This window comes from Montipora foliosa, chromosome 3, assembly GCF_036669935.1.
Source record: "Montipora foliosa isolate CH-2021 chromosome 3, ASM3666993v2, whole genome shotgun sequence".
NCBI lineage: Eukaryota > Metazoa > Cnidaria > Anthozoa > Scleractinia > Acroporidae > Montipora > Montipora foliosa.
This window is the reverse complement of record NC_090871.1, coordinates 57754352-57779177: the sequence shown is the minus strand read 5'-3', so window position 1 is coordinate 57779177 and position 24826 is coordinate 57754352. Positions and strand designations below refer to the sequence as shown.

General features: G+C 39.7%; 1 protein-coding gene across 5 annotated transcripts in view; it reads left to right on the top strand.

Annotated features, from left to right (window-relative positions):
- LOC137997751 (serine-rich adhesin for platelets-like) overlaps positions 1-24821 on the top strand; it is a 66865-nt gene extending 42044 nt beyond the window's left edge. For 3 of the 5 annotated variants that reach the window (XM_068843960.1, XM_068843959.1, XM_068843958.1), the window contains exons 8-11: positions 8752-9574; positions 9845-10102; positions 11165-12130; positions 12798-24821. In XM_068843960.1, coding sequence (XP_068700061.1) covers positions 8752-9574; positions 9845-10102; positions 11165-12130; positions 12798-14995 — 4245 coding nt within the window. In that variant the 3' untranslated portion in view covers positions 14996-24821. The remainder of the gene's footprint in view (positions 1-8751; positions 9575-9844; positions 10103-11164; positions 12131-12797) is intronic. The other 2 variants (XR_011122572.1, XM_068843961.1) reach the window with 2 other exon arrangements.
- Positions 24822-24826: the final 5 nt, after the last annotated feature.

Genomic DNA, 24826 nt, shown 5'->3' with positions numbered 1-24826 from the left:
TTTTGACTTTGCAGAAAGAATGCCATTCTTTCATCGGTCCACTTTAAGAGTTGGACGATTGCGATCTTTATGTTGAATTCGCACATTTCTTGTTGACTTTTATAACACTTGAAAGAAAAACAAACTAACAAGTCTTGCTGCCATTTTGCCACAAATGTATCCAGTTGTTAGTAACACGCAAGGTAACTTGATCACAGACAGCTGCTGAAATCGATGTCACTTTCGATTTTTGCGATTTACTTGTGCAGCCAAAAGAACAATAGAAAAATTCAACGGACCAAAAATTTCCCAAAATGTTTTACGCTGATGGTAACTTTTTGTATTCGCGGCACAAAATTTATGTTGTTTTCATGTTGCAAATTTAGTTGCTGATGGCAATTTTTTTTATTCTCGATAGACACTTGCTAAAAACCTCCTTGTGCTCTTCCTTAAAACTGTATATCAATATTTATTTATATATTTAAAAATACAATCACACTTACAGTTTAAGGAACATGTTTCGCTGTTTCAAAAGTGTTTCTGTGTTTTTAAAAATATTAGTAACAGTTGTGCTATCCAGACCATTTGGAAAACAATATTTATTTACTTTTGCATCAATAGTTGTGAAATGTTGTTGGCAATTTTGGAACTTGCACCAACGGCTTTTACGGGGGGTTAAAAGTGTGACCCTCAGAGTCCAACATGGAAACGAGGCTTGACTTTCAAATGCTTTGTAACCATCGTCAGTGGTGGCGAATCTTCAACAAAAATTCTCATACTTTAAATTAGGGGTCTATCTGACACGTAACAGTTACAGAACGGACAGATAGCGCCAGATTGCCCCAATATTACTTATACTTTCTATTGGAATGTAACTTGGTAATCTGATCTCGTGTCCATTATAACATGTAAAGGAGCCTTTTTTCATGAAATGCCTTGTGGCATATTTTGCACCACTTACTTTCAATCAGCCAAATGCAATTTTATCACAACTCCCTGACAAGGATAAAAGGTCCCTGGTCTTCCTCCTCCTCCTCCTCTTCCTCCTCCTTCTCCTCCTCTTCATCATCATCATCATCATCGTCATGATTATCATCAACATTATAAACATCAGATGACTCATGGTCATCGTCATCGGCATCATTATCACAGCTTCCATCATCTTCAGCATCATTGCACTGCAGAGACCGGTACATTTAAGTTTTTTTTTCACTGCATCAACTTACTTTATTGAAACACAAGTCGATATTAATACAGCAAACTAGTTACCTACCTTCATGATTATAATATTACAACTAATATCTACATAATTAATATCTACATAATTATAATATTACAACTAATATCTACATAATTATAATATTACAACTAATATTACTAATACTAATAATAAAATACAACTAATTAACACTAATAATTCAACTACAACTGATATTACAACACTACAACAACAACAAAAAAAGAAAAACACACCAATATCAAACAAATTACATAGAAAGTGAATACATATTAAAATTTTAAATAATTAAGCATTTACGAGAGGCGACACTATCCATTTAGCTTCAAAGAAATCCTTTGTTTTCTTATTATGCTTTAAACAATGGAAACCATAACAATGACGTCCCATTCATTAAACAGGTTATAGTAAAGGGGAACTAAATCCCCCCTCCTCCCCCCCCTCCCAAAAAAAAAAATCTAAAATGTAGATTAAATATAGCGATATTCTTATGAATTAATCTAAAAGTGAACAACACTTACCTGGAAGTGGAAGTTCGATGATAATTCTGCCGATCTGTAGCGTGACCATGAGATTACATGAAATATGCGCTGCGCATGTACTGATCACCCTCCAACACCTGATGTGCCAACTGCCTAAAACCTAAAACGTCAATGCAGGTTCGACTTCCCTCCCCTCTGGGAAGAGAGGGATGGGCATGTAATCTCATGGCCTCTACAGATCGGTAGAATTATCATCGAACTTCCACTTCCAAGGTAAGTGTCATTTAATTTTAAATTCTACCTCACTGTTACGTGACCTGAGATTCCATGAGACTTAAAAGCCAAAGTTGGCACATCAGGAAAAACCAAGTTTTTGCCAAATGGCAACTAACAAACAGAATGGATAGATTTCAACCCATTTATTACAAGGTCCTCAAAAGGGAACATTACAGTGTCAAAATAGCTTCCTGAAACTGAGAGGCACTACTTTCTGAAGTGTCCAAGTTCTTGTCATAATAAATGGCAAACGTTTGAGCAGATGACCACCCAGCTTTGCTGAGAATCTCTTGAATAGGAACCTGTGCCCTATGGGCAGCAGGCACTGAAGCTGCCCTGGTACTATATGCTTTATAAACATCTAAATTAATTCCAGACATTTGCATGACAGTTCTTATCCACCTACTTATGGTGTCCTGCAATACAGCTTTATGAAGTTTCTGAAAACTGATCAAGAGTTGAGAACCAGTAACATGAAGAGTCTTGGTTCTCTGAAGGTACTCTTTTAAAGATAGAAAAAACACACACTTTCATAATGAGTACAGGCCTTACGAACCAAAGGGTTTATTTGTGTCCTTGGATTAGACTGCTTGAGGGGCTTACTAAATGTAAACACAATTCTTGAGTCATAAGTAGACATAAGACTAATATCCAACAGATGTAAAGTTTGTCCTCTCTGAGCAGTGGCCAAACGAAGAAGCATAGCCAATTTGAGGCTAACTTTCTTCAAACTTAACGATGCTACTGGTGACAATGTCTTCAAAAATCTCAACACAATAGATACATCCCACACTTCCTTATATCTTGGTACTGGTGGTCGTAGATTAAAGACACCCTTCAGAAACCGCACTACAAGAGGGTGGCTTCCTATGGACTTACCATCAACAGTGATAATAGTAGATAGTGCAATCCTTGCAGTGTTCAGTGAGCTATAACTGAGATCCTTTTCAAACAACGCTGTCAAAAACTGAAAAAACATCTGCTACAGAGGGATGAAGTGAATCAAGTTTCTTTCACAACAGTAATTAAGCCACTTGTTGAGATAGGTTTGATACTGCTTCTGTGCTCCTGAGTGCCAAGATGCAAGGATAATCTCGGCAGTGTCCTGAAATGTTTTTGCTCTCAAGGGATTTCCTGGTGATTTGCATCCCAGCAGTTGAAGCCTTGGGAACAGTGGATGCCGAAAGAGGATCATGTGGAAGCTGAAATAACTGTGGTCGACTTGCAAGAACTAGCGGTAGACTGACCAACATTTCCATGACTCTGAAATAGTAAGGTTGTATTGGCCAATTCGGAATTAGAACAATACATTCTGCCTTTTACAGGCATCTGCCTAGCAAACTGAAAGGTGGGAAACAATAAGTCAGTGGTCCAATCCAACTGACAGTAAAGGCATCTACATCAGCAGCCCCTGAGTCAGGCTTCCATGAATAGTAACAAGCAACTTTGGCATTAGAATAAGAGGCAAACAGATCAATCTCTGGCTGTCCGAGTTTCTTTGTAATTAATTCGAAAGTACAGGGATCTAATGACCACTCTCTTCTGTCATTAACATTTCTTGACCGTAAGTCTGCCTCCTTATTTAATTTGCCAGGAATATGGGTGATGGTTATCCATACACCTTGAGTCATGGTCCACAACCATATTTCTTTTGCAATTGCATTGCAGAGCCTAGAGTGAGTACCTCCCATATTGGAAATATAAGATACTGCTGATGGGTTATCACAATGTACTAAGATATGCCTATTCTTGATGATTGAAGCAAAGGATTGGAGACCATATTTAATTGCTAAAGGTTCAAGCAAATTAATGTTTCCTTCGGCATAGGAAACATCTGATGATGTAAAACTACCCTCGGCTGAAACTGCATTACAACCAGCCCCCCAGCCAATAAGAGAGGCATCAGTATCAATCACTATATCAGTCTTGCCATTTGAAAATGGGGAAGTAGCTGTCTCCAGATTATCGACCCACCATTGTAATTCTGATTTCATGTCATCAGAAAGGACCATGGTTGAATTGTAATTGCCTCTTTTAGTTTAAGAGCTTCAGTTTTGGCTATTTCTAATCACGTTAGAAAAGAGGGCCATAAGCCACACCAGGAACTGGATACTAATTTCCCAATAGGTCTGGCTAGGTCTCGTATTGTAATCTGGTCACTCTGCATAGTTTTATGACAGAGCTCTAACAAACTTGTCTTCTTTTCAGTTGTAAGGGAAATAGTAATTTCAAGAGAATTAATGATAAATCCCAAAACAATCGCTATTGACTTGGAATGTCCAAAGACTTTTCAGGGTGAATCAGCAAACCCAGTCTAGAAAGCAAACTCTTGCAAGCATCAATTAAGAGTTAAGGGCATCATTGAATAACAGTTGCTGAAGATACGTGTCATCAATATAATTGGACACAATATGCCCTTGACACCTTAGATGCAGATAACAAGGTTTCATTAGCTTGGTGAATAGGCATGGGGCAGATGAAAACCCATTAGGAAAACAAGTACATTGGTAGAGTTTACTCTTCCAAATGAAACGAAGATATTTATGATGTTCCTGTGCTACCGGAACTGAATAGTATGCATCTTTTAAATCAATTGTTGCCATATAACAGCCAGGAGTTACTAACTTCACTATGGACTGCAGAATATCCATCTAAAATTTATTGTATTTAACGTGCAAGGTTCAATTTTTGAGGTTTAGAATCATTCTAAAGCTCCCATCTTTCTTAGGTCCAAGGAACACATTAGACAAAAAATCACCATGTGAATGAATAGCTTCCTCAGTTACACCCTTTTGAAGTAATGTATTAATTTCCTGATCCATAAGGCTAGATTCCCAATCAGTAAACTTAATTGACTGAGGGGGACTCAGCTGCAATGGAAATTGATCATGTGTGAATGTTATATGGCAACCCTTGACCATATCTAAAATGACTTTATCTAAAGTGCTTCCAAGCCTGAAAAAAGTGCTGAATTCTACCAGCAACCTTTGTAGTTGCAGGTTTACATCGAACTGTATTTACCTGAGGCTCCTGAATTAGTTCTTGGATGTTTCCTGGTTGTGCTTTGGCCTGCTATAGGTTGTTGTGTGGGATTGGTGGAATGTTCTTAAAAAATGACCGTTGGTTGAACCTCGCCCTTGAGATGAGGACCCTCGAAAACCTGCACGACCCCTACCAGAGCCCCTGTTTGCATGGGAGGGTCTGTTCGAAGATTTGTTTTTATCCAACAGCTTATGGGTAACTCTATTGTCATCTGTGATATCTTTAATTTGCTTGGTAACGTCGTTTCCAAACATAGAGTACCAACTCCCAGTTGGCTGATCCTAAGCAGCACAGAGTCTTCGGTTAGCTTCCTTACTTTGTCCAACAAGGCAGTGCAGTGGCAGTGTTATCTATGTTGTCCTTGTCTTCAGAGCTCTTTGAGACAAGATCTGCTATTAAAGCTACATTTGTGGTTCCTTTAACCAACGCATTCTGAACTCATTGCATTTTCGCATTTGTGGTTCCTTTAACCAACGCATTCTGAACTCATTCCATTTTCACGTTGCCTGTTCTGTCCTCAGCCAAAACTCAATCCCAAATAACCTGATTAACAGTTATTTTTGACAGGCCGGGACAGTTCTCAGGTCTGAGAATTTTCTGAAATGTTTCGCACTTTCTTATGCGGGCTTTTGCCGCATAAGGGCAGTTACGTGAGAAGCCGAGGAATCATTTGTCTTCAGGCCGGTAGCTTCCTGCGTATTTGCCTTCTTCTCGAGGCTAGAGAGAAATTTGGTCCGAGTAGAAATAGAATTTCCTTCCTCTGCGGCTGACTCGCCAGCTTTTTTCCTTTTACTTGGAGGCTCTGCTTGGCCTCTAGCTGACTCATCAGCGTCGTTCTTGCCATTGTTCGGATGCTTCTCAGAACCTTCGTTAACTTCGTTAACATCAACCTGTTCTGATATATCTTCAGAAAGCTCGGCTTCAGGCCAGTGAACGAGAGACATATATGTTATCATTCATCACGTTTAAATTCTCTCCAAGCTTCTGAAAGCTGTTAGTCATGCTCTCGGTAAGAACCGTGAAGTTCGCCGAAAGGGATTCAGCAAACGAAATGACCACGTCAAGCGACTGGTTCTCTTCCACGTGAAATCTTTTGGCTGGTTCTCTCCGCTTAACCTCCTGACTAGGAGCTTTGGTCTTTGACGACCTCTGCCTAGTTTATCCGACTATGTAAGTTGCAGCTCTTCGAGCTCATTTTCAGCTTTCCTGTGCTGTATCAGCACGTGTGTTGACGTTCCTTCGTTGCCCATTCCAAACTTAAGGAATATTGGATAAGACGGCTCCACTACCACAGAAAAGAAACAGTACACTGTGAGTGCTACAAGGAAAAGAAATTTAACTTCAAAAACACCAAAGAAACGGAGACTTACGAAAGGCGACCGGTGACCATGAATCAAACGCATTAAGTGATCAGTACATTCACATCGTGTATCTCATGGAATCTCTGGTCACGTGACAGCGAGGTAGAATTTGTAAATAAACTCTTCTTTAAGGCTTTTTTGAAGCTGTTAACAGATTAAAGATCTGCAACTGATGCCGACAATAAGGCTTAAAAAGTTTATAATTATGACTATTTCTTGTTCTTCTGCAGTTACTGAAGGACACGTAATCATCAATATTTGAAACGTTTCCATTAATAAATGTAAAGAGTGGAACTGGACCAAGAAATCCTCTTCGCTGGCAAATTGATTGCAGCTTGAAAGACTTGATTCTTTCTTCGTATGAGATACCTTTTCCAAGAACCCATCTAGTTACATTGCGTTGGACACGTTCCAGTTTTTCAAATTAGGTATATTTGATGGGGAGTCCACACTTGACATGCATACTCGAGTATTGGATGCATCATAACCTGCAATCATGCTCCATTTTCGTTACCCGAAGGGACGACGATTGTAGCGAGCGCCGACATAAGAGAACACGAGAGCAATGCTCAATTGGGCCTTATCGCAGGTAAGGCACACCGTCACTTTATAATCAACAAGCAAAGCTGTCGACCTCTTCCCAAAAGTCCGTTTAAGTAATCCAAGCAACCTGTTTGATTTTGCAACAACAGCAAATATGTGTGACTTCCAAGATAGATCTTTCGATAGTAGTACTTCAAGGTGCTTATTGCTTGTTAGCCAGCCCTCGTGTAACTGCTCTCAAAAATACTAAATTGATTTGTCTCACAACTATTGAGACTTTTTTTGGTAGGATCACTTTTTCTTGAACAAAGGAATTGAGAAATAACAGCTGTATTTGTTATCCAATTGAACGTGACTACGTTTGCATTCAATTTGCAACACTGATATTCAGGCATTATGTTAATTGCTTTTTTGGGGGCCACGAAGGTTTCACAAGGTATGGCTCTTTTGCATGGGGTGCAATCCACACCTTAAGAAAAATCCAAACTTGACCGAAGTTTCATTGAGATTTGCATTTTTTGTTTTTTTAAGAAAACCAATATCCACTTCTCCACTTTGAAAAATAGTGACACGCAGATTTTAGCCTGCGTAATGCCAGATGATTTTACTAAAATTGATACCACATTGCACACTACACACCACCACACCACATTGCATACCACAAACACATTGCTGACACGTGGTAAGAACCAGTAAAGATACTTGATGACTGATGCATGCGTTGGCCAACAGTCAAACCAACAGTTGGCGAATGCGTTAGTTTGATCTGATTTGTTGTCATACATGTAGCTGTAAAAAGTCCAGTGTCTCCAATTCTTGGTTTTCACGTGACGTCATCACAATTAAAGAATAAGTAATTATCAATCCTTTTGACATTTTAGTTTGGTTAGTTATTAGAACAGCTGAAGATTTATCTTTTCATAATTTTTCAGTTTGATAGGGTTTTTCGTCTTGTGATAAAGCGAGGTTGAGTTTCTAAGCTTTTGCGTGACACGATTTTAAAATGACGACCGAGAATGCTGTCACTTAGGTTAAAAAAGTGACTTATCTGCTGAGATTTTGCAATCAACAGTCCTTGTATGGGAATAAATACTCATATGGATGTTTATGAGCCCTCAGAAGACGACTACAGGCTTTTTACAGAAAAACTCAAGGACATACGTTTTCGTTAGCCTTCGGCCGCTATATTTGTGCCCCTCAGAGGGACACAAACATGGCGTCTCCATACAAAGCCTTGTAAATTTGTGTAAACATTTCTTTGAAAATTCTCCACACGAAACATCTCACAGACCAGAACCTCTGCGAGACTGTTTGAATATCCATCTTGTTTCATCTCTTTGATTCTTGACTTTGTTGTATTTGTTGAATGGTTTTGATGATGGTGTGACAGTGAAAACCGGCAATATTGTTCTTATCTTTTAATTACAGTAATAATAATAATAATAATAATAATAATAATAACAATAATAATAGTAATAATAACAATAATGATAATAATAACAATAACAATAATAATAATAAAGGACTTTATTAAGAGTTCATTGTGCAAACAGACGTGCAACAATTTACAAGGCAAAAAAAAGTGAATAAAACGACAATGAAAATTATTAAAAAGACATATATTAATAAAAACAGATTTAAAACAACTTGTCCGGACCTTAGGTAGAATATAATCATGCGACCTAGTTCTCAACTGCCGTGTTCTCTGGGAAGGTAAAAGATCGCCGAAAGCAGTATTGGTAGAAGAGAAGCAGAGTGTTGAGACCTGTGTGAGGATGTTTTCTAGTTATTGCAATCATAAAAATATCATTTTTGTTTGTATGTTTAATAGGATGTTCGCTCATGCCTGTTAAGTGACAGAAATGTTAGACCTGAGCTTGAAGCCTTGAACAGTGTCGTCCCCCATATTGAGAGCATTGAGGAGCACTCATTCCCGTCATCAGCATTTCCTTCATCTTCTCTGAACTCACTATCAGTAAGCCTAGGTGATCCATTCAATCAAGAGGAGCCTTGCGAATGTTCAGATGAGGATTTGGCTGCTGGCTGTCTAGCTAAAGCACAAAGTAAACCAGAAACAAAGGAAACACACCATTATGCAGACGTTTTTCAGTTGAAGACAGAATTAAATGAGAAGGAAAACTCAGATAACTGTGATTCAATAGATGGTGTTCCAAAACAACTAGGAAGCATTGTGGTGTCTCAAGAGCCTCTTGGAGAGTCTAATGAATGTCCTGATATGCAGATTGGGGTAAACCATAATCCCCAATGTCAAAATTCCTTGGAAGAAATGGAAGTGTCAGCTGCAAACGATATTGGAGTGAGAACTCCCACAAATAGTGGTCTTGATCCTTTCATGTTAAGTAAGGACGAAGAGTCTGCAACCTTTCAGAATAATTCCTTTGAATTACTGGAACAAATAAATGAATTAAAGGAACAGCTAAGGCAGAGGGAGGCAGAAAATCAGCAACTCACAGCAGAGGTTGGACGATATCTATTTCTTGAGGACAGAGAGAAACGTAGTGGCAAACTTCTTTCAGTGCCCAGCGAAATTGCTAGTGATGAGAGTATATCTTGGAGGGCCAGTGCATCATTCAAATGTGGAACCACCAATGGAAGACATCTTGGTGGAGCAGCTTCACTCCAAGACAACCCAGGTATGTGAACAGTATTTTGATGTTGCAGCTTGACCTTTCATGCTCCTACATCTTTCTAATGACTGATTTTTCTTTCTTTGTTTTGTTTTGTCTGGTGTGGTCAAAATTACTAGATCTGCATTGGCTTACACCGCAGGGTTCCTTCCACCCGTAGGGCAGACACATGATCCATATTTTTAAGGGTGCTATAGAACCTGTGCCCTTTAGTTGCTCTGGGGATTTTGGAAGATTAATGTTAAAATCCACCTCTGTTGTGCAATATTTTGGCAGATTTTAACTTGCAAGCAAGGTTTATAGACATTTCCAACTCGTTATCGGCTGAGGAATTCAAACAGATGAAGACTCTGGCCAGGGGCAAAGTTGATGGTTTCAGGCTTGCCAAGATGAAAGTGGGCTTTGAACTGTTCAAAGAGGTGGAAAGAGTCAGTGAACACCCGTGCACAGACATTGGAGAGCTGCTTAAAGGGATCCAGCGCTGTGACCTCGTGGAGAAACTTGGATTACCCTATCCTGAGAGTAAAACCAGTGGTATGGACTGAATTCTCTGATCCATCGACCATTTACGGATATGGTGGCCATTTTGAAATCTTATGTTTCAAATAGCTGTTATGGGATTTGAAGGGGGCAAATTAGTATGCATACCCCCTTAGAATTCCATAATAGCTATTTGAAACAATGGATTTCCAAATGGCCACCGTACCCATAAAATGGTCTATGGGGAAAAAAAGATTTTGGTGTAGCCTGAATTTATCATGCTTCTTTACGCAATTGCTAAAATTGTGGCCATAACTGCGGGGATCATATCTTTACTTCACTTCATATCCGCAGTTCAGTATGATTCATGTCATATATCATTTCGTTCATTGATTGATTCCTCACGGGAAAATTAGAATCCGCAAATGACCAGCTCCCAACGGCAACGGGGTTTGAACCCGTGACCTCATGATACCGTTGCGAGGCTCTAACCAACTGAGCTATGAAGCCACTGACGTTGGGATCTGGTTCAAACCCCGTTGAAGTCCTGAATTTATCAGGCTTCTTTACACAATTGCTAAAGTTGTGGCCACAACTGCGAGGATCATAGCTTTACTTGAAATTACAATTACATTTCTATTCCTAACTCAATAATGTTAGGATCTGAGTTGGTTTTCTTTTCCACACCGTGTTCCAGTATTTTAGATGCTGTTCCTCAGCCACTGTTGCAATGTACATTGAATTGAAACAAATGTATGGTGTGAGCCATAGGCAAAACGGAAAAGTTTTCCTAGGCTCTCAGCTGGACACAATGAAAAACAGACACCTGAAATCTTCAAGTGCATGGGTTCAATAGGATTCGAATCCATGACCTCTGTGATGTCAGTGCAATGGTCTACCACTGACCAATGAAGCCACTCACTCAGTTTTTCAGGTGTCTGTAAGAGACAAATGCTTAAATTTTCCAGAGGAGTGCGAGGGTTACAAGTCTCCCTTACGATGTACACATACTTGTTTTGATCCTGTTTTGTTCCACTTATTCAGACATTCGTAGCATTGTTCACCTCTCTGATGCAGGTACATGCCTTAATTTTGCCTTCTTGTTTGAAATTTCAGTCTGTGCTGGTACATCTTCCGATTCTTTACCATCGAGAGGTGAAAGATTGGAAGATCTAGAACAAGAACTAGATAAAGAAAGATGTGCAACTCAAATGTCTTGCAAGTCTACACTGGGTTTTGCACACAGAAGTGACGTTAATAGCCAGAAGTTTACACCAGATCATGACTGCGACTTGTATGCATCCGTTTCGTTTGAGAGTGATAGTGAGGATCCTGTTTCAATTAACATTGAGGATAATGATCTTCTGCCCAAGGATAAAGTCAGAGCCAGTGTCAAAGAAGGCATTTTTGTTCCCAACTGTCGTGATCGAAGTGGCCTCTTAAGTGGTGGTAGCAGCATATCTGTTAGTTCGTCTGATTCATTGGCTTTAATCTCCGCTGAAAGTACACCAGTTTGTTCAACTAGCAGCTCACAAGGATCCTTCGAGAAGTCAGCAAAAGCACCAGAATTGTCCTTAACTACTCATTCTGCTTCAGCACGTGGTGAAATCGTCAATGAGAGTGACCTGGGGCTCAATACAGGCAACAGTGAAGAGAGAGAGAGAGAGTCTAATGAATGTCCTGATATGCAGATTAAGGTACAGCATCATCCCCAACGTCAAAATTCCTTGGAAGAAATGGAAGTGTCAGCTGCAAACGGTATTGGAGTGAGAACTCCCACAAATAGTGGTCTTGATCCTTTCATGTTAAGTAAGGAGGAAGAGTCTGCAACCTTTCAGAATAATTGCTTCGAATTACTGAAACAAATAAATGAATTGAAGGAACAGCTAAGGCAGAGGGAGGCAGAAAATCAGCAACTCAAAGCAGAGGTTGGACGATACCTGTTTCTTGAGGACAGAGAGAAACGCAGTGGCAAACTTCTTTCAGTACCCAGAGTATCTGCTAGTGATGACAGTAAATCTTGTGGGGCCAGTGCATCATCCAAATGTGTAACCACCAATGGAAGACATCTTGGAGGAGCAGGTATGTGTATATTATTTCAGTAATGCAGTTTGACATTTCAGGTCCTTACATCATTCTTATGACTCATTTTTTTTGCATCCTTTGCTATTCACCTTCAAGCAATTCGCGCGGAATTTGCACCCGAAAATGTTGTAATCTGTGCAGGAATAAGTGAGTTAAAACCATCTATTTATGCTATATTATCTCACTGTTTTTGTATTAAATTATACTAAAACAACTGTTCACCTCAGTGTCGGTAGCAAGTGCTGGATAGCCCCATCCACGTCCGTGAATAGTTGCTAAATATTTGAAGTACAGGCTATGTCATATGGGTGAAAGGGAAAAGTTATTCTCACACTTATGTGGACAACTTAAGCAATTGTCTTAAATAACGGCTGAAAAATTCAGGTGGCTTCAAGATCATTCGAACCCATGACCTCCTCTGTGATGCTGGTGGAATGGCCTACCAACTGAGCGATGAAACCACTCAATCAGGTTTTTTATCGCCTGTAAGAGACAATGATAATTATTGCTCAAATTGTTCAGAGGCGTGCGAGGATCACTTCCCCCTTTCGATGTACATATACTTGTTTTGATTCTGTTTTTCGTATTCAGACCTTTGTACCGCTGTTCTTCTCTTATACAGGTACATGCATTAATTGTTGTGCCACATTGCTTAAAATTTCAGAGAGTGCTGGGACATCAACGGATTGTGTACCATCGAGAGATGAACGATTGCAAGATCTAGAGCCAGAACAAGGTGAAGAAAGATGTGCAAATCATATGTCAATTAACATGAAGGATAATGATCCTTTGTCGATGGAAAGTGTAGGAACCAATGCCAAAGAGAGCATTTGTGTCCCTAACTCTCCTAATAAGAGTGGCCCATCAAGTGATTGTAGCAGCATATCGGTTAGTTCGTCTGATTCATTGGTTTTAAGCACCGCTAAAGGAACATCAGTTAGTTCAAGTAGCAGCTCACAAGGGTCCTCCGAGAAGTCAGCAAAAGCGTTAGAAGTGGCCTTAACTACCCATTCTGCTGCAGCACGTTGTGAAATCGCCAGTGAGAGTAACCTCGATACAGGCAGCAGTGAAGAAGAGGTTCCAGCGCTGGCTCAGTTATTGAACAGTACAAATGATTTGACTGATGGGGGTAATATTGAAGTTGGAGACATTGAGGGACAGTCTGTTGATTTGTGTTATGGGGCGTCAGGAACAAGCCGATCTGACACAAGATCTCCATTATCTGAGTGTGATTTACAGATCAGCTCTTCAGATAGCTATGCCTTGTGCCCTTTGGCCGATCCAGAAAACTTACATGTTGGTGATGGAAATCTCCTCCACCTGCAACAAAGTTCCAATGCACATGGTCAAACAACATTGGGAATGCATGGCTCTGATGTAGCCAGTTCCTCTTCGACTGGCTGGGAATGTTTGGGCGCTCGACCCAAAAGCTCTCAAACACAACGCCCACTGGTTGATATATCACCCCCATCGCCACCACTAATCGTCAGCCCTATATCCGATGGTTTGGCTGGGGATTTCCTAGTACGTCATTCACAAGACAAAGCTCTTCATGAAAGTCTGTTCTCAAACGGCAGAGATTTTTCTTTTCTTGGTAACGATACCTCGCAGGGCGTTTCTTTTGTTGAGGGAAGCACAAATGCATCAGAAGCTTACAGAGTTAGGCCATGTTTTGGGGCTTGTCAGGTGGCAGTAGGGAATAATTCGTATGTCAGATCAGACGGCAATGCTTTCTCACATGTCCCTTCTGGTGATTTTGAAAGAGCAAGATTACTCGCCGGTATTTCTTACAATGAAAGCTTGTATGGAATCAGTCCACCTACTGCAGCAGCGCCTTTGACTATTCCCACAGGACCAAGTAATGTCACTATGGGTTGGAATGGCTCATCACGCGATGGTGCAAATAATGGTGATGGCTTTCTGAATACCGATCATAGAGTTACAGGGCAAAGAGATTATAGCAGGGAATCTTATTTTCCCTACGTCCAGCATAACACGCACGTGGGGCAGGTACCAATACATTGGCAGAGTAACGCAAACTCAAGAATCACCTCTTCGGGTTTTGCTTATGGATTAACTAGTTCGGGCTTTACTTTTGGTCCATTGGGGAGTGGTGGTTTTGCTGGAGTTCGGCCGAGACAGTCATTACATGCCAATCAAAGACATGTCGTGAGTGACTGTGATTCTGTGTTCATAGATGAGCAGAGCGCGAATGAAATGTCACACGATGTTGATTTAGCACTTGGACGTCAGTCACTTGCGAATAGGAATCACGAACTGCCTACCTCCGCTGGAAGAGCGGTCATTGTGGACAATTGTGGTTTGCCTCTTCCACTCTCCGTTTCAGCCTACAGTATTAATTCCACCAGAGGTATCTCAGCCACGACAAGTCATCCTCTTGTTGTCAGTGCAAGTAACGGTACACGGGGTCTTGATAATAACGCAAGTAGAAATTCAGTTGTTTCCTCAGCCACACCTGTTGATGAAAATGCGGAGACCAGCCTTGCACCAGTTTCTGTTAATGTCAATGAAAACAACTCCAGAGGAGCTTTGTTGAATAGAGACAATGGAACAAACTATATCGAGCCCATTGCCGATTCCCTTCTTGCTTTAGAACGACGTGTGGCAGATGCCTCTGCACTAGATGAACGGATGCTTATTGAACGAGAAGAACGTGAACAGTTTGCACAAGAAATAGAAAGAAGGGAACGAATGATTAGGGAAAGAAGAGAGAGGGAAAGGAGGGAGAGGGAGGAAAGAGAGATACAGGAAGTGGAAGAGCAAGAGCAAGAGATTCCAGACGGGGTGCGATGGCTACAAGAGCTAGAGGATACTTCTTTTGGGACTCCCATGGCTCTCTGAATTTTACCAGCTGTATTGTACTGTGTGGTTCCCTGTACATAATTTATACATCTCAGCGTTCCCATAAATCCCATTTTCCTATTTACATATGTGCAACACTGAACTGATGGGTTGAAGGCTTTTAAAGGTGCTGATTCTCTGTCAAACACGAGGCGATTCCTTCAGCTGGGTCGTTCTGCTCATGCCCATTACCGGAAAGAAGATGCCCAGAAGCAGGTTACTCGACACAGAGAACAAGAACTATAAAGGGTAGAACAAAAAGAACAGACCAAAGAAAAGAATAGACTCGCGCAGTATAGAGAAAGAGGTAGGAAGGCAAGAAGCGGCTCGGCAAGGTAGCATAGAAGTTTAGAATTTAATCCCAAATGCAAATCTGTGAGCTCCCTCGAAGAAGACGAATTTTAAAGGAGTCTCTGTGGTTGAAGCCATGATTGAAACTGCACAAAAGAAGATCAGAAGTGCCAACATAGGGATACATTGGACAAGGGAGCAGCCAAGATCCCTTTTAAAATGAAAGAAAAGCATAATTAAACGCAAGTCGTTCGCATCCAAGCAATCAAAATCCAAGATATAGTGAAAACCCACGTTGAAGACTTGGAGTTGTGATTTACTGGACACGGCACTTAATTCTGTAGTTTTATTTGGACTGACAAGTCGCTATCAGAACTGGATAGAATGTACTGTTACATGCGTTTCCAGCTTTCATAAGTATGTTTGTTGTTGTTCAAAGTGCTACTATGATCCAAAAATCACTTCCTTTGTCTTCAGATTATGAAAGTGTTTGCTTTTCACCTGACTGGCAATATTTTGAGCTTCGATATTCATCCAAAGGCTGTTTACTTTGACGGTAAGTTTTGGATTTCACGGTCCGTCGTTACTCGCGTTCAAAACTGACCGAATGGACCTCAGAGTGTTTGATCTAGGGAAAAGTTACGTAATTTTCTCACTACGGTAAAATTCCAGTATGTAAATACAGCTTATAATATATGCAAAACACAAGTCGGGCTTTCAGACTTTTAAGTCTGAAAGCCCGAATGCTGCATATTTATTCAGCCGCGTACAATGCATTCTTAAACAAGTGAGTATTTCACGTCATTTCCTCCTCGATGCAGCTCTCTCAAGATTTTAAAGTGAGTAATGGCGGACCATTAAATAGGAAAATTCCAGTTAATATAAACTGGTGTCTTTTTGAAATCAAGGCTTCAAACGTGGGTCACTTGGTGTTCAGTAAACATAGTTAACACATCAACCGTTAAAAAAATAAAACGTTGCAGGGAGTAGGATAATATTAGGCGCAAGGTTATTGGACATGTTCAGCTCAGTTCAAATGTTCGCTAGATTACAGTGGCTACCTATCGATGACTTAATACATGTACAAGAAATTGTGCATGATGTTCAAAATTGTAAATAGGGAGTGCCCGCAATATCTCGCGCGTTATTACAAGTGCCTTAAAAGACCCATGGTTATAACACCCGAGCTTCTCTGTAAACAATGCTTTCATTGTGCCGAAGTGTCGTTTAAACACTGGGCTGCGAACTTTTCACGCAAGTACCACTCGATTTTGGAACGACCTTGATAACGCTCTCAAGAGCAACAGAAGTGAAAGCAGCTTTAACAAGCCGTTATTTTAGAAATTCCTAGATAACAACTCAACCCATTTACTTTTTACCATTTTAAGAACGTATTGATATTTTTATATACTGTACATAATAATGTCTTAAGTTTTTATCACTTTTTATTATTTTCGTTATTTATTTTATAATTTGCTATTTTCTCCTCGACCCATAATGTAAACTACTGGTTCACCAGTGATTTGTGTAAGCCATTTAAGTTATTTGTGTTTTTTTACTTCCTCATAGTTTGAAATCCAAAGAAACATAAGAATTGATGCTTTGGTCATAGTAGCACTTTAAAACCTTATTTGTGCAGAAAGGTGATTTATTGCCTGAGCTCAAGGTTCACATAGTTATTCAGTTTTTTTTGTCTCTCATTCAAAATATGTCAGAATTAATAATTTCAGATAAGAATTGACAACTTTTCAACCCGTTCTTCATGCAATTTCAAGTTCAATTTTAAAACAATGGGGTTGTCACTCACGTGATCAGTAACTTTGTTTTTCACCTAAACAATAGAAAACGTTTGCATGATAAGAGAGCTGAATTCCCAGATGATTAGTAGGGGACACCAACATGGCCGCCTTTCTTTTGTTTATGGGCACCAACAGCTGCCGTGACGTCACGTGAAAACACTCTATAGGCTAGAATATTAGCTTCATAATCCAATGAATGACTCTCCGTGGGAAGCTCTTTGCTTAATGCCTCCAGTATAATTGTCCTCATTTTTATGCTTCGTTTTTATGCTCTATATAACAACTTCTCAGTGTTGTAGTTTAGTTAAGTAAATATTGTAGCCTTTTGTTTTAAAATTGTGTATTTGCAGAATCTTTGTGAACTTGAACTTGGACTTGAAAAGACCAGAGAGCGGTTGAAACGTTTTCATTTTTTATTGCACACAAAAATGTCTCTTGGACATGTGTCAAGTTATGTTAACTTATTAACTGGTTAAGTCATTTTTGGCGGTTCTAGGTAATTGCTGCCGCAGTGAGTGGGCCTAAAGGGAACTAACCGGCAGCTCTCAAATCGGGAGAAGAACACATTTTTCTTCGATACGCAAGGATTGTGGTCAAAGGCGCGAAGGTATTGTGGTTATGCGCGAATGGAGGAATTAAGATGCGCGGTATGATGTCCTCAAACTATAGATAGTTTCACTGTCACGCAACAGAAAATAAAATCGAAATCGCTCAATGAAAAGGGCCATGAACTTGGAATGTCGTAGGAATTGAATTTTTTAATCACCTCTCCAATTCTCAGGTCTGTGCGGTTCATCGTATCTGAGCTATTTGTCGAGGCGGTTCACGCACCTTTGCAGAGTTTTGTACGGAGACTGCGTGGTTCACCAATATAACGAAAATATCTGGAGTTCACTTTGCGACGAAAGCGCTATAAGATAAATACATGTGTATGAACACATCGCCTTATGTACTTGAAAGACGTCACGGAACTGGAAACTTGAAAAAATACATTGAAAAAATATGTATTTCTAGGTCGTCTTAAAGTCCTTGCGATTTTGATTGTATAGTTGATGACGTCACTGTGAAACCATCTATTGTTTTCTTTCTTCTCTCGAGTGGGTCCAGTTTTTTACCGCCACTGCTCAAGACCTATTAAAATCTCCCTTCAATTCCACGCACGGAATGTTAAATTACCGCAAGTAAAATTCCCCTCTGCAGCATTTCTACCATATTGGTAAACTATTTAGTTTACATGTTACTGCTGACAACCGCTGTTAACATTTGCAGAATTTGAGAAATCAATCATCTTATTGATAAACACATTATAAATTTGTGTCTTGGTTTCAAACTCATGTAAACCCAGTCTTAGGAATGTTTGAAAACTCAATCAATTAATCAACAGGCCATTTTCGAAATATCAAATATTCAGCTTGATAGTGAGGGAGTGAGGACAAAAGCAATAGAAACAAGTTGGAATTAATGTGAAAAATATTTACTTATCATCCACTTTCCTTTGTCTTTGTCCTCACTGCCACACTATCAAGCTGAATTTTAACATATATCGAAAAAGGCCTATAGACTTCATTTTCAAAGGGTAGCAGGTAACAGTATGGTGAACTGGTGACCCTTGTGGCCCTCTATGAAATAAAACTAAAATACACAAGTTAAATAGTTACAAATCAAATATGCACTTCAATTCTCAGTTGAATATGACACTAGGGAAGTTTGGTGACAAAGTTTCAACGTTGAAGTTACGATGTTGTCAAGGGCAACTTGCTTTGTTTCCTTTTCAGGGTTTGACGTCATTTAACTGGAAACGGTCACGAGTTTGAATTTAACCTTTACCAACAGTAGATTTAAGAGAGCTTCATTGCTCATGACGTTAAGGTCCCAAAAGTTACTCTTGGAAACGAAACAACTAGCCCTTGACAACATAATAACTTACTTGTAAACGCTCGTGCACGGTATAATCAACAATTATGCGCTGCAGGCGAGGTGAATAATTGTTTTAGTATAATTGCAATTAACAATGATTTAGATAAACATATACTGGCAAAAACTGACGATAAAAGCGTCCGACGTTTCGGCGACATCTTGGATAATTGCATAGGTGATTATTTGAAAAATATGCATTTTTTTTGAACAATTAATTTCGTCGTCCGTCACCTGAACAAAACGGTTTGGGGCCATTTTGGAAAGAAAAAAACGCTTAGGTGATTATCGCGTAATAGTCACCTCAAAAAACAAAAAAGTAAAGTGGTGCATTTATATAGCGCCTTTATCACAAACGTCTCAAAGGCGCTTTACAATGATCAATTTACCCCCCAGCGGACTGGAAGCATATACAGGCGCAGATGGCAGCCGCTTCTAAGCAGTCCACGCATGCTGGTACTCGTTTTACCGACCTCGGAAGGATGGAAAGAAGAAGGTCACCAAATATTCCAGTCTCGGCAGAACCGGGAATGGAACCCGGGACCTTAGGGTCGGAAGGCAGAGATCTTACCTCTGCGCCAACCCCTGTGAGGTTGTTTGCTAAAAAAAACCTTATGGGTAACATCTTCCTCCAAACTTTTGCCCATATATCTGTTTTAACAAAATCTTAATTTGTTTTAATTTATTACAATGCGGAAGCAGTTTCGCAACTGACTGAATACATTCCGTGACTAGAGACCACTGCGCCAACCCCTCTGCTCTAGTACCTCAAGTGCTACCAATCAGCCAATCAGAGAATTTTCAATAATCACCTATTTAATTATAACAGTTCGAGATAGTCTCTCCGAATCTAAATTTCCCGTAAAAGCTAGACCAATCTTAAAAGTCTGACCGGAAAGGAAGAAAATAGTTTTTGCTTGCGAGAGATTTCTCATAGTGCAAACTGTTTCTGCAGGACAGACAAAGAAACACGTCAAATGGAAATAGGCTGTTGATTATTGTTAGTGGTTTTAAAAAACGGGGTGTGTAAAATCAAATTTGAGCCCTGCACAATTATTAGGCTAGGGATTTAACAAAGAGCAATGATTTATGGTGATTAGTATAATTTCCGAGCTGAACAAAGAGTTTCCAGCAATATGATTGGTTGAGAGATTCCTTATATGACGCTATATTCACCGCGCTTGGCGGAATAAAATGGCTAGCAGTAGCTGGTTTGCAAACGTTTCCGACGAGCGTAATCCTAAAGGAGTCCTTCTTTTGACTTTCATGTTCTAAATAGTTGCTTCGCTGAAATTCAAGAGCGGCAAACTGATTCGTTTCAAACTTTGAATGTAGCCTGTTTGCTTCATGTGATTGTTGATCATTTGCTCGCACGCGGGATCCCCGCGGGCGCATGTGACGTTTACATCGGAAATTAAAATTGATTTTTTAATTTAACTATCGATTTTTCTGTTGTTCAGTACTGAAATTATGCTAAACAATTAATTATTATTTTACACGGAAGAAAAACCAAATCGTTTTGTAGAGTCAAGTGATACTGACCTTAAAAATGCTGGTCGCAAATCCTATTCCGGAGATAAAAGACCAAGACGAGTAGAACTATAGCCTGCGAACGCAGACGTATTTCCGGCGGTCGTTTCTCTCCCCCGAAAAGTAACGTCTGCGAAACCGAGCTGCAAAACGGAGCTGCAAAACGATTTCCGTGACGTAAGATCTTTTGTTAGGTTTTTGACCAATCAAATTGTATGATAGAAGCAAGCTCGAGTTACTCTTGCGCGACTTCGCGCAATTGCGTGTCTGAAATACAAGCCATACGTACAGGTAAGATTCTCAGTTGTGGAGCGTGATTATGAGTGATATAAACAACCATTAACGAAACTCCCAAGAAGAGTTCTCACGACTGTGAATGCTGCATTCTTTGAAGAGGGAAGTTCTCGGCGGCTAAGGAGAAGATACTTGTGTTTGGTAAAAGCAATGTTGACATATGTTCTTTGGTATATCGTGCCATAAACGTTGATCTTTCTGTTTACGTCGACTGTGAAAAGCTGGCCATTTATTTGTCGCACGCAGTGCTACAATCGTATTGTGCGATTCAATGATTCCCTGCAAAAGGTGGACGAAATTAGCGAAGAAATTAGGGGATATTTTGGCGGCAGTGTTTCCCTTCGTGTAAAAAGGATGGCGAAAGACAATTGCAAGACATTAGGCATGATTGATCAAGTTACATGTAGCTTATATCAATTGTTTATTGTAGAATTTCATTATTATATGATACATGTTCAATCTGCACTGATCGTAGTTAGCAAAAGCTAGTCGAGGCGAGCAGTGGTTACGCGTGTATAAAAGAGAGAACTAGTAGAGAAAGCTACGGTATTCAGTTGTGTTTCACCGACAAGACATTGTAGAGCGAACAGGTATACAAATAACTAGTGTACAAAGCATGCAGTCAACTAAAACAAGTAAATATCTAAAATCAATAGAAAGTGCAAATATCAGAAGCCAGATTATTAAGTATTTTTGTTATTAAGACAGATAAATCAATACAGTCATTTTCTTCTGAAAGTCTTTGGAGTAGGATACTGTGGTTTTTAATTTTAAAATTGTTTTTGGATAGATGGCGAATTTCACGAGGTAAACTATTCCAAATTTTTACACCATATATTGAAAATGATTTAATTTGTTTGTCAATTCTTGAGGGTTTAACAAAATAGTCACCTCTAGAAGATGATTTTGTTTTATATGAATAAATGCTTGCTTAAGAAATCAACAAGACGATCTAGGATCGTAAGTCGGGCTGTGGCCACACGTGTGCTGCTAAGGATCATGAGCTTTGAGTAGTAGTTCTAAAAAAGATGTGTAATACATGGAAAGATGTGCATGTCTCAAAGAAAGATCACGAAATTTGTAATCACACTGGCAAAAACAACATGCATTTCGTCATGAAAACATTGCTGACTCTATGCCCGATCTCACCCATAGATCACTTGCTTGTAAAGCGAATTTGAATATGCCAATATATAAATTCATCACCATTACTACCATCAACTTCACAAATATCAAGACTCTTGGGTAAATCTGCACTTGTGAGCTCAGGTGACGATAGAATTTGTTTCCTTGGTCAGCTATGCAACCATAACGCTTGGGATTTGCAATAACTACAAGACTTTGCTGTTGCATAACACATTGTTTAAAGTCCTACAGCACAGCATTGTTCACAAGTGCAGTTGCATTGTTCTCTAACACTGTTCACTGCACTTATTTCACATGTACTAATATGCAGCCCTCTGAGTTCATAATTGTCACCAAGTGTGGGTATAGCCTGGAAATACTGTACTAAGTCCTGAATGGATGGTACTTCTAATAGTACACATGTACCTTGGGGATGGCTTCTACCATATTCATCTCTTGCATGAGAATCAAAAATCTTCTAACTCCCATTATCAGTATGATAGATACTAACACCAATACATCCTATTGTCAGAATAAATGAAGAATAATTTTGTGACAAGAGTGATTCAAATGCACTGTCTATAAGTATACTGTACTGATATCCCTCAATTATTGAATCACTGTTATGTAGATTACCTGTGTCGCTTTCACTATAATTAAGCTGGTAATTGTTCTCAGACATAGCAATCAATATTATTCATCGGAGGCCCAGGATTTGTTTCTATGTCATTACATAGATTTATTTTAGCACTGCATCGTCTATGATCCCGATGCATTCTTGTACAAACTCACTGGTCCACAGCATGTGTACAACATTTGATATTTCTTCAGATTTACGCGTTTTCGTGTTCCAGTGTATTTTCCAAAGCAAGTAAACGTACTGTTTGACGAGATTTTCGTTGAATGGAAGCTGGCTTTTTCCTCACTTTTTCAAACGAACCGAGACTGGCAAATTATTCGCCTTCTTTTCATTTGACTACTCAGCCTGCAACTGATGTAACCATGATGTTTTGACGGCAAAGGAGTGATCTTAAGAATCTTTTTCCACACAAATACCCTCAGTTTTCTGCTTTTTTGCAACAGACGTTTCAGCTTCTTCACAGGAATCCTACTTGGTTCGCGATCACGACATCTCGACACATGGCATTCACGTACAACACGGTTATGATTACAATATATTTTATTTTCACTACGCCATCATGTTGATGATGTACAAATGGCTGCATTGCCTCCACTAACACATCACATTTTCCCAGGACATTCAACATTGCTCGTGTTGGTAACGCAATTGTATACAACATGCGAACGTACATGATTACACAGAAAACTGATGCAGTACAAAGAGAAATTGATAGAACTGATAATCCACTTGATACATTGTACAAATATGAAATAATGATCATGACAGTCATAAAATTAAAGAACTTGAGTTACTTGCATCTTCGCTTCGGTAAGTGACGGCTTTCTTGTTGTTGTTGTTGTCCTCCGTGCCATTATGCTGATTATCAAATATCAGAAATATCAGTACTCAATGACTGCTCAACTGATCTCTTTAGAACTTGTAAGAGCTTGATAGCAACATTTGAGATATTTGCCAAGAGTTCGCGGAACGACACCTTTCGAAATGGACGCTCATTTTCGTGTTTTGATGTGGGTCTACCACGAACAGTCTGTAAGTGGTTTGAGCGTATTGGACTTAACACCGTAACGCGCTTCTGCCATACCTGTAATGTATGCCTACCATCACAGAGAATCACTTCTAAGGTTATCGAAGAGAAATGAAAATGAAGCGAAATGAACATTGAGCCTTCACTACATATCTGTGACATTTGCGAAGAAATACACTGGTAAACCTAGAGTCGGTCGCCCGACTAATAAATCAGCATTATTTGGAGTCGATAAATTGTTAGATATGTCATGCATCAGAACAGCTGCAACTGATTTACGAGAATGGGGGACTGCACGGAGACGTACTAGAGACTTTAACACTTATCAGTGACAAATAACATGAGCCTCGTCGACAGTAACTGCTCTGACAGATTTCCGGTACAACTCGCTCATTGCCATTTTCCTCCTTGGTTCGTATCCAAGCCATAGTTCAGGTGATCCGAAGTCAATTGAATATTCCCCATTCTTTACTTCTTTCGTTTGTTTTACGGGTCTATTTCAGCCAAAGATACGGCAGTGATTCCTAGGGAATTTAGCCGCAACATTTGATCTTTTATCAGGCTGTTAAGCGGAGAAATCACGACGATGATATTTAATATTCTCGTCAGTTGACTGCAAGCACGAGTAAACCAACGGCAAAGCATGGTAAATCAACGACTTTCCAAAACCCGTTGGAAGATTTACAAAAATATCCTTCATCTCTTAAACAATGTATTTGATGGACTCCTCCTGGTGCGTATTCAAACTGTCAAATCCAAAAACATTGCAAACCTGGTTGAACGCGTCCTTGAACGCTTCTTCCAGTGTGTCCGCCATTTTTTCTCCACGAGAATACGTGGTTATACCGCGCACGAATCGTGCGAGTTAGTTCTGGATTTTTTAGAGCTAAACGCTGATTGGTGAATAATTCTTACGTCACAGAAATAGTTTTGCAGCTCGGTTTCGCAGACGTTACTTTTCGGGGGAGAGAAACGACCGCCGGAAATACGTCTGCGTTCGCAGGCTAGTAGAACTACAAATATCACGTGAAATCATAGGTACCTCAGTCACGGAGATTCGTGACAAATAGAACTACAAATATCACGTGAAATCATAGGGGATTCGTTGTTGCGTAACAGAAATTTTGTAAGGGTTTGTATGGGGAATTTAGCGAACTTTTTATCTTGGACATTAAAATAGAAATTAAAATACATTGGAATTTCTCACGTTG